Raw genomic sequence first — 14,696 nt, forward strand, 5'->3', positions numbered from 1 at the left:
TCTGACACAGAAGGATGAAACCTGTAATACTCTCTTTGTAAATTATATTCAGAAATACACCAATTCATCCCGAGATCAATGTTTCACATTGCTTCATGGTATATCTAACTATCCATACATAATTGTTTAGGGAGATAAGGCTCTTCTACAATTACCTATAGAAGGGTGTAAAACTGATTGTCATAAAGATATTTAAAACCAATGAATAAATGATCCACTTTAACATACCTTATTACTCCACGATACATAATATAGCTACACCATCTGTCATGATCTGTACTGTCAATATCCTATGAGTGAAAGGCGAAAAAAAAAGTCAAACAAAGAAGGCAAGCTTTCCTTACACATAGGCTTTAAATCAGTAACAGAACCAATGTGTAAACCTGCTGCAGAAGAACGTTTTGCCTAAAACACTGTAATAAGGTAGAAAGAAAAAAACCCCACTGTTAGACACGGACAAATCAGACAACTTTTTGACATCTGACAGAAAACCAAACTGCAGAACTCGGTTTTAAAACAACAGAATCACAGAATTAGAGGATGGAAGGGATGTCTGGAAGTCACCCACTCCCAACCCTATGCTCAAAGTAACTTTGAGCAGGTTGCTCAGGGCCTTATGCAGCCAACTTCTGAATATCCCCAAGGAAGGGGATTTCACAACTTCTCTGGGCCCCTGTTCTAATGCTTGACAACCCTAACTGTGATTTTTTTTTTTTCTTCCACTATCTAACTGGCATTTCCCTTGTGGCAACTGCTGTCCATTGTCTCTTGTTCTTTCACTGTGTAACTCCACCTTCTCTATAATGTGTCATGAGGTAGCTGAAGATTGTATTTGAAAATGGCATGTATTTTCTTATATGTCTGTTTCTAAGTTACCAATTTGAAATATTAAGCTGAATGTTTCAAATATATATTATCTCTAACTGCTAAAAGAAGCAGTACTTTTAAGTTACCTTGACATTTCCATTTTCTATTAATTCAGTATAATCTCTGGATCCAGGAGCTGAAGTGATGTACCCTAGAAATACAACTTGCTTAGAGCTAGTCTTCAATAGATTTGAAACAGCTATAGCCTGGAGTTTTCTGTCCAAGTCCTCTCTGAAAGAAACGGAAAAGACTTTACCATATATACATTTTAGCTCAGAATCTTTGTGCTGTAACATAGTAAACCACAAATGAATCTGGTACCTTTTTTATTGCTCAGTATTAGAGTATGAAAGTTTACAGAAAGCTCACTGATTCAAAATGATCACTATGTTTGATAAAAGCCACATGGTCATGGTAGACGTAATTAGGGTTCTCTTTCTAACCATTATAGGAACAACTTTTTCTATTACTGTTTTGTTTTTAATAGTGATCTCATCACTAGGAAATGTGAATGTGCGTGCTTTGGTTATCTGAGGCTTTGTCTCTGCCTGCACTTGAAATTTAATTGTGCTAGCACAGCACGGTGCGTAACAAAGAGCTCACATGCTAACAAAACTTTTATGATGGACAGATCATGGTAAATATAGTCTTAAAGTCTGGGTCAAAATTTATGAAATATAACTTGAGAGCTACATCATCCCATTAACACTACTTAATGACATTTGGCAGGTATTCTGCATTTCTTTAACAAGATTTACACAAGAGTTCCAACATGACCAAAAGTGATAGCATAAGCAGAGCCTGGTAAAATACTGCATTGGATCCCATTCCCTGTCCTTGGATTTGTCGTAACATAATGTAAAGGCAGTTCTCTTTCTATGATTCTTCATGTTAGTAACTTTAAACAGTTGTGTAAAGCACGTTCTCTTCCATATTTTGGTAGACAGGGCAAAATACCATTGAGACAGGGAGTTGATTTTAGAATCTGTAATCCCAAAAGAAGACAAGAATTTAAATGCTGTTATGCTTTCTAAATAGCAGTGCTTCTGACTGAAGCAAATGCATTAAAGAAAGAGCACAGACTGGAGACAAAAAACCCAACCCTTTAAACAGAAACCTGACCTAGGTATATGTGAAGTTGCCTGCTCAGCTAGCTGCTCTTTCCAGAATTAGACCTCTCCAGAAGATGGATTTTTTTAAATGACACAGACATTCCCGTATTTTAAAAACAGCCTTTAAAAAAAATCCCTAGTTATCCAGTATTCTACAGTTTATGTCATCCTAAGCAGCAGATGAAAAAAGATGAAAAACAAGAAGTGGTGTGTGATTTAATTACAAATTCATTCACCTCAAAACACAATCTCATTTGCCCTCATTTCCCATGTGTCTCTTCCTATTTCTCCTTCATCTTTATCTCATCTCTCTGTGAGGGGGAACACAGTGCTATCTTCTTCTACTTTGACAGTTTCTCAGAGAGGCAAGTCTAATCATCTGTGCAAGGCACGGAATGAAATTCCTTTCTAGAGTTCAAATTGAGAGTGGTTTCTGACAACTATATGTTTTTAGTAAAAGGGAAATCTATAAACAATTTGCATGCTTGGAGCACAGCTTCTACACAGGGGGAAGGGGAAGGAAATGGGGAAGCTCAGTGTGGGATAATGAGAATTCCTGCTGCTTTCTGAGCAGGTTCTTTGTATATTGTATTCTGCACCCAATCCATAAATTTGCCTCTCCATGAACTACAACAAATATATAGAAAAAATTCCAAATCTTACTACATAACCACAAACATACTAGATATTGCAGCAAATAAAACAGAAAATACAGCTACATGGAGCATCACAAAACTATCCCTTATTAATACTCATTACACAGAAGTAATCAAGATATTGTTTTAAAGTAAAGAACTGAAATATATACCTTAATCTTTTCCATCACATATTTGAGTTACTGGTATAATTCTTCCTTTCAGAATCCAGAGATCAGATTTCATATTTCCAGTTTCATATAGTCAAAAGGACACTGAATGGATATTTTTGTTGCTGTTTCAACACTGTCCTTTCTTGGAGGTTTCAGAATTGTTACTTTTTATTTTAATAAACATCAATTGTCCATTAATGCTATCTATCTGTAACTATTTGCACTCATTGTGGAATATAATAGACCTATTCCACACATAGGAAGTCAGAAGGATGCTATCCTGCACTGACATGTATCTGTAGCCCTATTACTTGTTGTAGTTTTGCAGAACTATATTTTTATAGTAACTCAGATAATAGGTATTTATTAGTTTATTAGTAACTCAGATATCAGCTGAGTTTTGTGTGACACATTTATCTTCTTTAAAAAATGCTTCAAAATTTTAAACCAGTAGCTATGTCACAGTATTTCTTCACAGTGTTCTGTTAGAACCAGTATTACAGCAGCAGGTTTTAAAGGGTACAAAAGAAATCCCAGTTCACAAATTACAGTTAGGTTACAGGACTTTGCATGACATATGTAACAATAAATAAAATACACACTCTTCATTTCCAAAGTGGGCAACAACAAAATCAACCAGTTTCCCTGTGAAGTTGACTGTCATGGAGATGGCAGGTGCAATCTCTCCCTCTGGAGATGGAAGGAGGTGATGGGTGGATTTTACAATTGGATACCTTGATAGTGCCATAATCCTACATGAGAAGAGGGAAACAGTTACATTTTGTAGCTCACAAGCGTGAACTAAGCAGATAAATGTGAGCAGAAGACTAATGTTCACTGAACTCAAACCATCAGACCAGAACACAAACCATGTAGCGGATTTTTCTGAATTTAGAAGGTTTTCCTCTAAAATATTACTTAAGTACATGTCTAAAAACGTATTATCAAATTCATTCCTACACTAAGAAATACCATTCCATATATATGAATTCTTACACTAAGCCTTTCAAAATCTGCATCCTCAGACAAAACAGAATTTTATACCACCAGTGATTAAAATGTATTTTATTAGAAGTAGAAGCAGGTAGAAATATATCTCTAAAGCAGGAGATTTCTCATTCTTTCAGCTTCTGTTTGGAATCAACCTTAAAACCATTTTGCATCAGGTTTTTCAAAATATTTCATGAAGAAAATTTCAGAGAATGAGTTTTCTGCCCCATTCTGCATCACTTAAACACACAGGCTCTGGAAGAGGAAAGTTACTAAATTCCCCTCACATATGGCAAAAATTAGATAGCCATTGCAACATCACTAGGAAGCTCCGTCTGCCACAAAGATCTGCATATCCCCCTGAAAAAAAGCCACATCATAAGCCACTATTTTCCAGAGGGCAAAGATATTCAAAGATATGCAACTGGTAGTTGGTCAAACATTAGAGTAAAATCAGACACAAAAAGATCTGGTCAAATAGACATGCGTCTTTCTATGCCTGTTTCTCACTATACAGCCCAAACTGGATTTAATGAATTCAAAATGTCTAATGACTCCAGGTACAGTTACATTTTCCAACTGCTATCACATTTTTAAGTCTGAAATCTAAAGTTCTCATAGCCCAAAACAAAATAATGAGAAAAGGGAATCAGATATAGTACTTAGAATGCCAAATCTGTACATTATGTGGCAGGATGCTATCCTCTGCATCACCAAAGCCAAAGTACCTTACAGGGGCAGGCACAAAAACCTGATCATTTTTAATGAGAAAACTTCATCTGCATTGCATTGTAATGCTAAGGAATGAAAGCATGTTCTTAAAGACAAGCTCCAACAAGTGATTACGGTGATTGTTATTCCAATTATTCTTTGCCCATGTTCTAGTGGAGTTAGCATCTGGTAGTGTATTTACAATTATTTACTGTCACTGTGCACGTAAAGATGACTCACCCCCAAGTGTGATCTCTTGTGCTTGGACCAAAATCTGTATAAAATCCTAGTCTTTCTCCTAGCCACATTGTTGGATCGTTGTTCCCAATGAATGGTTTAGAGGCATCACTCTCTATAATAGTGATAAAATCTGCATCTAAAATGGGAAGAAGAAAGAAAATCTTTCCAAATTTCTAACTGTGATCTATAAATGTGATTTATAAATTACTACACAATGTCATCATTTCCCTTTTGATTACAGAGGGATGGACACAAGCCCTTCAGGAGTCAATCAGGTCAAACCCTAACACTGGCAAAGTCATGCCCAACCTTTCGGCCACTGTAGGCTACGCAGCCTCTGATGAAGAGATACGTAGTGTTTGGTTGCCATAGTTCCTCCCTGGTGCATAACCAGACACATATGAGACTGCACAGTACACCTGGCCTGCACATACCTAGTGCAGACCCTTTCAAAAGCATTAGACACAATGTGCATACACAGATTAATAGCACAGTAGAGTCTACTGCTTTCAACTTGATGAACGAGAGCTACACAGCACATCTGCACTTACCTTCATCTACCAAATCCTATTCTGCTCCAAAGGGTCCTGTGCAAGAGGGAGCAGGCTGCTGTTGTCGAAACAATTAATCACCCCATAGCAACCTAGCATCAGCCCCCAGGCATGGTAACAGAAGGGTTCCCAGCTCTAGTGAATTGTTGACCATCTGCAGCCACCTCACTTTCTCAGGGCACTGTGGTCCCTCACTGTTTACATGCCGAGGTGTGGTTTTGTCAGGGGAACATGACAGGCTCCCCAACATTTTAGCTGCAGGATACAGGAAGAGCTATGTGGTCCCTCAAGGAACTGGCAGCTAAGAACGACCTGCCCATACCTGAAGGAAAGTGGGAGTCTGCAAGCTGGCCACAGGCTGGCTGAACCATCCAGGCTCAGCCTGAGCAGCAGGTTGGTATGGCTGCAGCAGCAACAAGTGCTCCCTTCTTGCTGTGATTATGCCTGCCTTGGAGTGCTCTCCTACTCTAGAAGGCAGACGGAGTCACCACTTCTTCTGCAGCCCTTCTATAAGGAATTAAGACCCCTCCATCCAGCACCATTCTTGCCACATAAGATTTTTCACTTTTGAAATGTCTTATTTAGCACTATGAAAACAATGTTAGCAGGGAAAATGGTAGCTCAGAGTACTTTTAAGTGGATTCCCAGATTTTTGCTTCTACATCATTAGCATACATGCTGGCCATAGAAACAATGACTGAAACCATTGAGAGGGGTCGATGTTGGTTCCCTTCATGGCAGACAGGAGTTCCAGTCACAAAAGCCATTACATGTCACATCTTCACTATTCCAACGGGGAGAAAATGAGCCCAAGGAATGCACACCACCACACCTTTAAAGATAACCTCTATGCTGAAGAAGTTAGCCACTTTTTTCTCTGTGGCTCTCAAAATCAGCTACTCTTCTTTAGCAAATAAATCATTTAAGAATCTGCAGCTTAACTCTGAATGCATGAATGCATTTCCTGGAAATGTTAATGTGGTATTTTATATAACAATATACATGTAACATAAAACTCCAGAATACTGTTTCCAGCAAGCAGGAATTAAGATTTATTCATTTATATTTTGGAATTTGCTGCCTTTTTGCTTTACCAATTGCTTCTTCTAGAAGTGATACTTCATTACCACAAAGAAATGCTCAGTGGACATAACCAAGTAATCACTTTTTCTAATATTCATGAATTTAAACTATAGGTACCAGAAATAAATGCATTCATTACAGTTCATAAATAAATATCCAAAGATTGAATAAATACCCAGACATGAGCTATGGAATCGCACATATACAAGAAAGCTCCAAATTTCAATTCATCAAATGTCCCAGCTGTTTTCTCCTATCACTAGACAGCCTACATAGCTCAGCCCTCTGAACCTTTGATCATGGGACAACGGAGTGAATGACACACAAATCAGCCTGTTCCCTCTTCACTAACTCCTGGGCATCTCTGCCACAAAATCAAAGCTTGCACTGCAGCACCTGTGTCAGTGCCCTCCCACTGCTTGGGTCTGTCAAGCCTGAGCTGCTCAGGAAAACCCTGTGGCACATTCACATCATAGGAGGAAAGAACAACAAATGCTGGAATGGCAGCATGGATGCTTCCTAATCTCCTGAGCTGCCTTAAATCTTAAAGCAGCAGCTTCCAGTCTTCCCTATCTTATGGGTATCGCAGGAAACAAGTAACACCTACAAGCACCACTGGTAAATTCCTTTCAATGCACCCTGCAGCAGCACTAATCTTTGGTCCAAATTCTTCATTTCCTATAGCTAATTTTCCAACCAAAATCCTGTCCATGAGCAACAGGTTACGCAGCCTTCTTTACATTAAAATCATGACAACTCAACCAAGCTACAATCACTATTTTTCTTTTATACATTGCTCTGGCTCAGTGATGGAAACAGACTTGTCTGTTTCTCCTCTGTACACCTTGTTTAGGGCATTTTAATTTCAGACCCTTCAGGAATTATATAATGTTTCACATCTAAAAAAAAATACAGAGAGGTTATAACACATTAAATTTGATCTAGAAGGATACTTATCATTATTTCATTTATGCAAAAAATTTCTCTATAGACAAATAACTCATCAGCAATATGAGGAAAAAAATCCAAATAATAAACAAAGTGTTTCCTCCAACCAGAAACCTCTTTAAAAGACATAAAAAAAAATTATCACCTCTGCAAATGGATTTTTAACAGAAGTGATTGTACTGGAACAGCTCACAAATTCAGGAGAAAGCCACTAGACACAGGTTCTTGTGTTAATGTAAGAACGGATTCGGTCACCCAGCAGGTGTTCTTGCTTCTGTCTCTTCAGATGAACCCTCTCAAATATAAACGAAGTGGAAAAAAAAGTTACCTGTCTGATCAAGCAAATTAGCTGATCCTTCCAAATTAGACCATCCTTCATTGTCATATGCAAATCTAAAAGGCCAGATCATAGCAGAGAAGTCTCTTTTTGGAACCTCAAAATAATAAATGGAAAAAAAGTACAATTTAACTTTAATATATTATACCTTTGCAGTCAACAACATCAGATACATGGTGCCATAAAAGACAAGCAAGAAGAGATGTTTTAACCAACATATTTTCCTAATAAACCTGTCAGGATTACAAAGGCTTCAGGTATTTTTGAGAAAAATCGGCTATTAACAAGAGGAGAAAAGTCATCATAGTTAAAATGAATTTGTACAAGTAACAGCAAATAAATGAACATGAAAAAGACTACAATTTTTTTCATCTTTCTAAGACGAACTACCTGCTTTTTTCCACATTATAAGGTACTACAAACCTGGATGAGTTCTAAAAAGAAAGCCAACTGTATATGTCTGTGTGCATGTTTGAATATGCATGTGCGTGTGGGCGCATACACACGCACATACACACAATTTCTACTTAGCTCTCATCACCTTTTCTGCATCTTTTTCTACATTTGTCATCAGTGATTTCTCTAACAGAAAAATTACCAACAGGAATACATGTCAAGAGCAAGTTTCAAAGGACTATTTCTGAACTGCCACCGAAAGAAAAAAAGTCTAATTCATAATTGTAACCAACTGCATCAAAAATTCAATTTTATATTACTAATCAACTAAATCATAGAATGGAAACATGTTAATTTATATCTGATCAAAACAGCTCTAGTTTTGAACTAAAATTATTACATAGGCAAGTAACACACTTGTAAGTAATCTAAATGCTAAACTTCCAGAGCATTAAGCATCTTAATTGTTACTATCATTGCAATACCTAATTTTTTTGCCAGACAGAAAACTGGAATCTTCTGATTTTTATCCAATTTCCATAACTAGTCTAAATCTAATCTAAGTCAACCAACTTTTCACAGAGGTTCAATTCAGAGTTATGCATATAAATATAGAAGCATAGAATTACTTCAGCTCGAAGGAACCTCAGGAAGTTATGTGTTCAAACTTCACTGATATATGATCAGGCTGCTAACAGCATTGTCCAGTCAAGTTTTGAATACAATTCAAAAAACTCATTTATAGAAGTAACATTCAAACTGAATATATGAGGCAAGCATTTCTCTGGTTTTAAGAATATTTTTTTCCTTCATAGCAGCACTGTAAATCTCCAAAGACCCAGACATTTCCTATGTTCAACATGAATTTACAAATTAGACTTTTTTCATCTTCATTTCTGCATTAGTTTTGTTGAATACTTGGATTCTGGTACACAGACTTCTTCAGCACCAACCAATACACCTAAGATAACACACACACATTTTACTGTATATTTGAAAGTTACCATTGTTCACAAACACACTACTCACCCCTTGGCCCAACTTCTTCTGGTAAGTTTTATAACGTAGACCCAATCCTAGCAAACCAACACCAACAAACAGCCACAATACTTGAAACAGAGAAACACAGAAAAGTTGTTTTTAAAGCAAGAGAAAATAACGTTATTACCGCAGTTAAACAGAACTGGGTACACTGTCATTCTAAGGTGTGCTATACATAGAATGGGAAATATATGCATTTAAATTTCCACATATGCCAGTGATAACACCATTCCAAAGGGGCATACTTAAGAGTATCTATATGCATGCAGAATATCTATATGTGTGCAGATACACTTACATTCTCCAAAAGACAACAGGCTGAGAAGATACAATATACCAAAACTCCTTGGAATATTTATGTAAAAGTGATACCTACTGAAGAATTCATTATAGGGGATGAGTAAGAGCATCATGTAAACTTTTCAGTGTTTTTCTCTCTGTGTTGCAGGTATACATTTGTAGTATACAATTTTTATTTTGTATTAATATAATGTGTCAAAGAAAATTTAGTTTACTTCACAAGCCTTTACAAGTCAGAAAGATGTGATCTCTGCCAGACCTCCAGAGCAGTCCTTTGTCTGACACATTCTTGGAAAGGCACTGTGGCTTCTCAGAATGCAAATTCAGAGCTTTCCCATTGCCCCTGTAGCCTTCCAAATAACCACAGTGGACATGTAAGAGCTGTCAGGGTTTGGCATATGGTAACTTGATGATCAAAACCCTCTGCAGTTATTTCATTTACATAGTGGCATACGCTACCTACAATGATTTCAGTAACTCCAGTTTATTCTTTCATCAAATCTTTAAACTGATATGTAATTATTTTTATGCATGTTTTCTGGAACAATTTTGTGTAAAATTTAAATAAATGTTATCATGGACGATGCCAGAAGAAAGGACATGCTGTTTACATTAGCAAATGTCAAGCAGTTTCGTACTCTGCAAGATGCAAAGGTGCTTAAAGGGGAAGCTGAGAAACAATGCAAGTCTGGGCGTGATGAGGAAATACAAGAGTTACTGTTGTAATGTCACAAAATTAGCTGAGCAAGGGCTGTGCTTTGTTACAGACAGTATTTTGAAGTATTTACGCACTTCTGTGAAATGTTTTGGAGTAGTAATATTTAAATTCATTGGTGCTCACGTTGCCTCTAACACACAAACTCTCAGGGGCCACATTCTTCTGGCCCCCGAGTATATAGGGTAAAGACCTTCATAAAGTTTTCAGAAACAGCCCTGAAAAGTGGTGAAGCACTATTGTCTCTGCTTTCCAAATGAGGCAAAATGAGGTACGCAGATGATAAGTGGTTTGATCCAAAGTCACAGAGGAAAAAAAGATGCAGGAATTTGAAACTTCAGCATCCTGATCTCTGTAGGGTTAGCATGCCCTAACACCTAGCAATTTTTTCCTCTGCCAAACTTCACAATATTGACAGACTTCTTCCTTATAAAAAGTAAGCTAGCAATGAAAACAAATTTGAAGCTCAAATGATTGTAGAGAAATACTTGAAAACATCATTTGGATGGATTCCAGAGGTTTAAAAGCCAAGAGGTAAAACCTCAAACATTTCATTTTCTCTTCGAAACCTAAGGAAAAAAAGCAGACCTCATACATATCATCTGGAAAGCCGGGATCCCTAGGCATAGTTCACAGGCAGGAGATGACAAAGGTTTCCTGAGGATAGGCCTGGTCTGAACGTGCAGCAAGGCGTCAGAATTGTGTTGTGACATCAGCCACAACAGGCTTTGCAGGACTGCCTCCTCACGCAGGAGGGCTGTCACATTATACAGCAGTGTCCCATCCCACTGCTAGCCAGCTCACACAGCCCTTTAAAGGGCGGCACACTGAACTGCTTCAAAATCAACACACCGAATGGGCTGAGAAATCATTCATCTCTTTTGTCTACACATGTAATAAATCCCAAGATCCAGAGAGGCCTCCTCATCAACCACCAAAATGAAATCTCAAATGATGCCAAATCCATTTTCACATTTTCTTTTTTCCCCAGTTCATTTTTTTGGTCTCCATTTAACACATTCCATGAGGAAGAGCCTCTCTCTCAACCGTAATCATAGTGAATCAGCTGCTCCGATAGTATGTGATCATTAAAACTGGAACTAGAGCAATACCAACTACAAGTCTAGCTCTAAAACTAGCACCAAAAAACCAGTTCTAAAACACCTGAGCAAAACACTCCACTGCATTACTCTTTTTCCTCAGACAGTATTCCTAGAGTCATGGAAGAAAGGAAGTAAAATTATACTTACGTAGTTTAATGTAGTTTTTACTCCTTTTGAATAGTGGCTTTTGGTTGCTTTTCACTTCAAAGATAGAGCTAAGGTCTTTTTTGGGTCCTGTTAGAAAGTCTACCCCAATACATAACATTATAAACCCTGTAAAAATATAAGTCATTAGTTTTTTCTGTAGAGCTTTAACATATTAAACATTGCTCATAAATGCACGATCTATAAAATCCCAGCTGTTGTGTTACATTCAACCTTACGGCTCCAACAACAAAGACAATTCAAAGCACAAACACAGATAAATGCCATACCAAATGTAGTAATGCAGGCAATATGAGATTTATTGATAGAGAAGATCCTACTTATAATTGTCACAGTATTCACCTCAACTATGCCTGCAGCACTTCAAAAATTTTTAATTTACATTGTTGTACTTGTTGACATAAGCACTGCTTCCAACAAAATGAGCTAGTGAATTAAACATGCCACTAATGATAAATATTTCAGAAAAAATATTTCAAAACAGTAGTATTGCAGTAAGAATTCAAAGCTAAAAGATTATTTTAAATGCCACTGAACACCTGGTTCAAACAAAAAGAATGAAGATCAAAATTATAAGCTGCTGCTAAGATTTAATACAGCTGAAACAGCCTTATTAAGCCTGCTTCGTGCAAAGAGCGGACCTAATAGTAAAAGTATCTAGCCAAAGACCCCTTCACATTATGAACTCTACTCTGGACTCTGGTGAGCTCCAAAATACAGTCCACTTTTGGGTCTTTCAGGCTGAGCACAAGGCCGGCTACTGACACTAATGCAACTTACAGCTGTTCTTGCTCTTCCCTTCTAATCCAGCAGCCTAAGGATCATGATATTACCAGATAACTTTGTGGTCCCCACCATCAGGCTGCATTGGGTGCTAACCTGTCTCATTACTCACTATGGAAACACAGAGATATTTTAACTTTGCTGGTACTACTGGGTCCCACTACTGCACATTTTATCAGGTTTCTTCTGTTAGTGAAATACTTGTCTAAAGCCATGTTTTCCCTTCTGCCATTCATGTACCAATTGGGAGAACAATAAAACCAAAAATATTTTAATCCTTTGATCTTGGGCAAAGTAGTGAATCTTTCAGCAGACCTCCCCACCTTTGTGTATCCTAACACCAACTTCAAGAACCTCAAGCACACTTAGCCAGCACTCTAAAGCAAAGACTGATTTGCAGTACAGTTTCAGGGTATTACATCAAAAATGCTAGCACATGGTAGATAAATTATGCTAAAATGCTTCCAGGACCCTATTGACTGGTACAACTCTCAGCTCAGCCCAGTGCTTTCAAAGTTTACTGGAATCAACCCGGACAAGAGCAATTAAGTTACACCTATATATTACAGAACCTTAAAATAACAGCTTGATTAAAAAATACATTGTTGATTGTAGATCTCTATTATCTTTGCAAATAAACTGCTCTATCACCAAGATACAAGTAACACGTATTTATACAGGAACTACAAAAGCAACTGCTCAACAGTTCATTCCAAAACAGTGTAAGCAGACCGCAGCAGGTTGGGAGGACAGTTTAACATGGCAGCATCATGTATTCTTGTCCTCCAGAGCCAACAGAAGCAGCTGTGCATTTTAAGAATAGACAACTAAGCACACCTATAGATACATTTTAAAAGCTAGTATGCAATTTCAGTGCACTAATGCACTAACTGTTGCAACACACTGTGATGGTATCTTTTCTTTTCAATAGGTAGTTCAGACTAATAGAACAAGCTCTTTTCCCATCCCTTATGAGCTAAAGGATCCAACTACTGAAAAGAAAATGTGGGAGCATAATGAACTGCATAAGAGCTCTGCTGGAGAAGGTATATGTCCTTAATATCTTTGTGGCATAGTTAATTAACTATAGAAGTCAAGTTTTATTTCAGAGTTATAGCTGAAGATGAAATAACAATTACTCAGTGTTTTCTTATTACCCTTACTTGTTACATTGGTTGTAGTGAAAGTTTGCAAACCGGGAAGCTGGGTCTAGTGCAATGAAGAAGGCAGCACACACAAAACCTTTCTCAAAAGGAGACTGATTCAAAGCCATTAAAGTTGATGGAAGACCAGGGATCCAACCCCTCAGTATTATGTTACATCACAGTGAAGCAGCACAGAATTTTTTAATATAATGATCTTACTTTCATTGTCACTTTTCCCGGTGCAGTTCCCTACCCAAACTGCAGCAAGAGAAAGGCAGGATATTGGACAGGAGGAGAAAGCAAGAAATAGCACTTGCACCTGAAAGAAACCAGAAGAAAACAAGCAGTTTGCCAGAAAGCCAAGCTGTAAGGGTAAAAGTGCAGCAACAAATACACAATCTCATGGTATAATTTGAAAATCTTTGATAAGCAATGGGATGGCATCAAGACAGAAACTGGATTCTCAGATGGAATATAAACTCATGTAGTGCCATCAGCTGAGACGGGTTCAGTTCACAGTTTTCATTTTACCAAAGAGAAAGCTAGGGCCATCTCTGTGTTACTATCCAGTGATCACACCAGGTGAATTAATCACTAGTGTGTATTTCAAAGGAAGTGACAGAGTGGAATTTTATATAACAGCTTTTCTTTTGTCAAAGCTTTACTCAAGAAAATATTCGACACTCCTCTACCACATGCTTTCTTCACATAACTTCAAAAAATAAAATTAAATTAACTGAGATAACTCTTTCTATGGACGCCCCAGAGTGCTTTCAGAACAAAGAAAACTGCAATAAATGTAATGGAACTCTCCTCAAAACATAGCAAACTGAAACCTGTATGTGATTGCTGTAGTATATGAAACATATATGGAGAGTAAGAAACTGGAGTGACAGAAAGTGGTTGCAAAGACACGTACAAAATCTAAAACCATCTGAGCAACAAGTCAAGCACAGCATTCATTAATCCTTTTCAAACAAAATATAGGATAATGCACCACATTTTAAAATGTGCCACACACTTAGCCCAAGACAATGTTTGGCATTGTTTAAATATAATTAGTGAAATATGCTACTGAAACACATTAGTACCTATTAAGAAAATAATTCTGGAGACAAAACCAGAAAGGGTTGGTTTCATTTCCACCTCCCCACCTTCATCAAGGGATCATTTTGCTAAAACCTCAATTTTTCCTCATTGGCAAATACCTGACAATTTCTTTTCATCCTCTGCTGTTTGCATGTTTCTGACACTGCAGGCTTATCAACATTCCTCCAAACATGCTTGGAGTGTCCACAAAGCATAAGGTAGAGCCCCATGGAAATGAAGCTCAGGTCTCAAATGCAGACTAGCTAGATCAGCAAGATGCTGCACTTTGTTCCTCAGAGCGGGGCTAAATAA

General features: G+C 37.5%; 1 protein-coding gene across 3 annotated transcripts in view; it reads right to left on the reverse strand.

The window, feature by feature from the left end:
* Window positions 1-14,696, reverse strand: part of CWH43 (cell wall biogenesis 43 C-terminal homolog) — a 29,421-nt gene that overhangs the window by 3,573 nt on the left and 11,152 nt on the right. For all 3 annotated transcript variants that reach the window (XM_052780098.1, XM_052780099.1, XM_052780097.1), the window contains 7 exons: window positions 11,350-11,475; window positions 9,073-9,152; window positions 7,639-7,744; window positions 4,729-4,864; window positions 3,390-3,539; window positions 954-1,098; window positions 229-290 (listed from right to left, as the gene is read on the reverse strand). In XM_052780098.1, coding sequence (XP_052636058.1) covers window positions 229-290; window positions 954-1,098; window positions 3,390-3,539; window positions 4,729-4,864; window positions 7,639-7,744; window positions 9,073-9,152; window positions 11,350-11,475 — 805 coding nt within the window. The remainder of the gene's footprint in view (window positions 1-228; window positions 291-953; window positions 1,099-3,389; window positions 3,540-4,728; window positions 4,865-7,638; window positions 7,745-9,072; window positions 9,153-11,349; window positions 11,476-14,696) is intronic.

Source organism: Harpia harpyja, chromosome 2, assembly GCF_026419915.1.
Source record: "Harpia harpyja isolate bHarHar1 chromosome 2, bHarHar1 primary haplotype, whole genome shotgun sequence".
NCBI lineage: Eukaryota > Metazoa > Chordata > Aves > Accipitriformes > Accipitridae > Harpia > Harpia harpyja.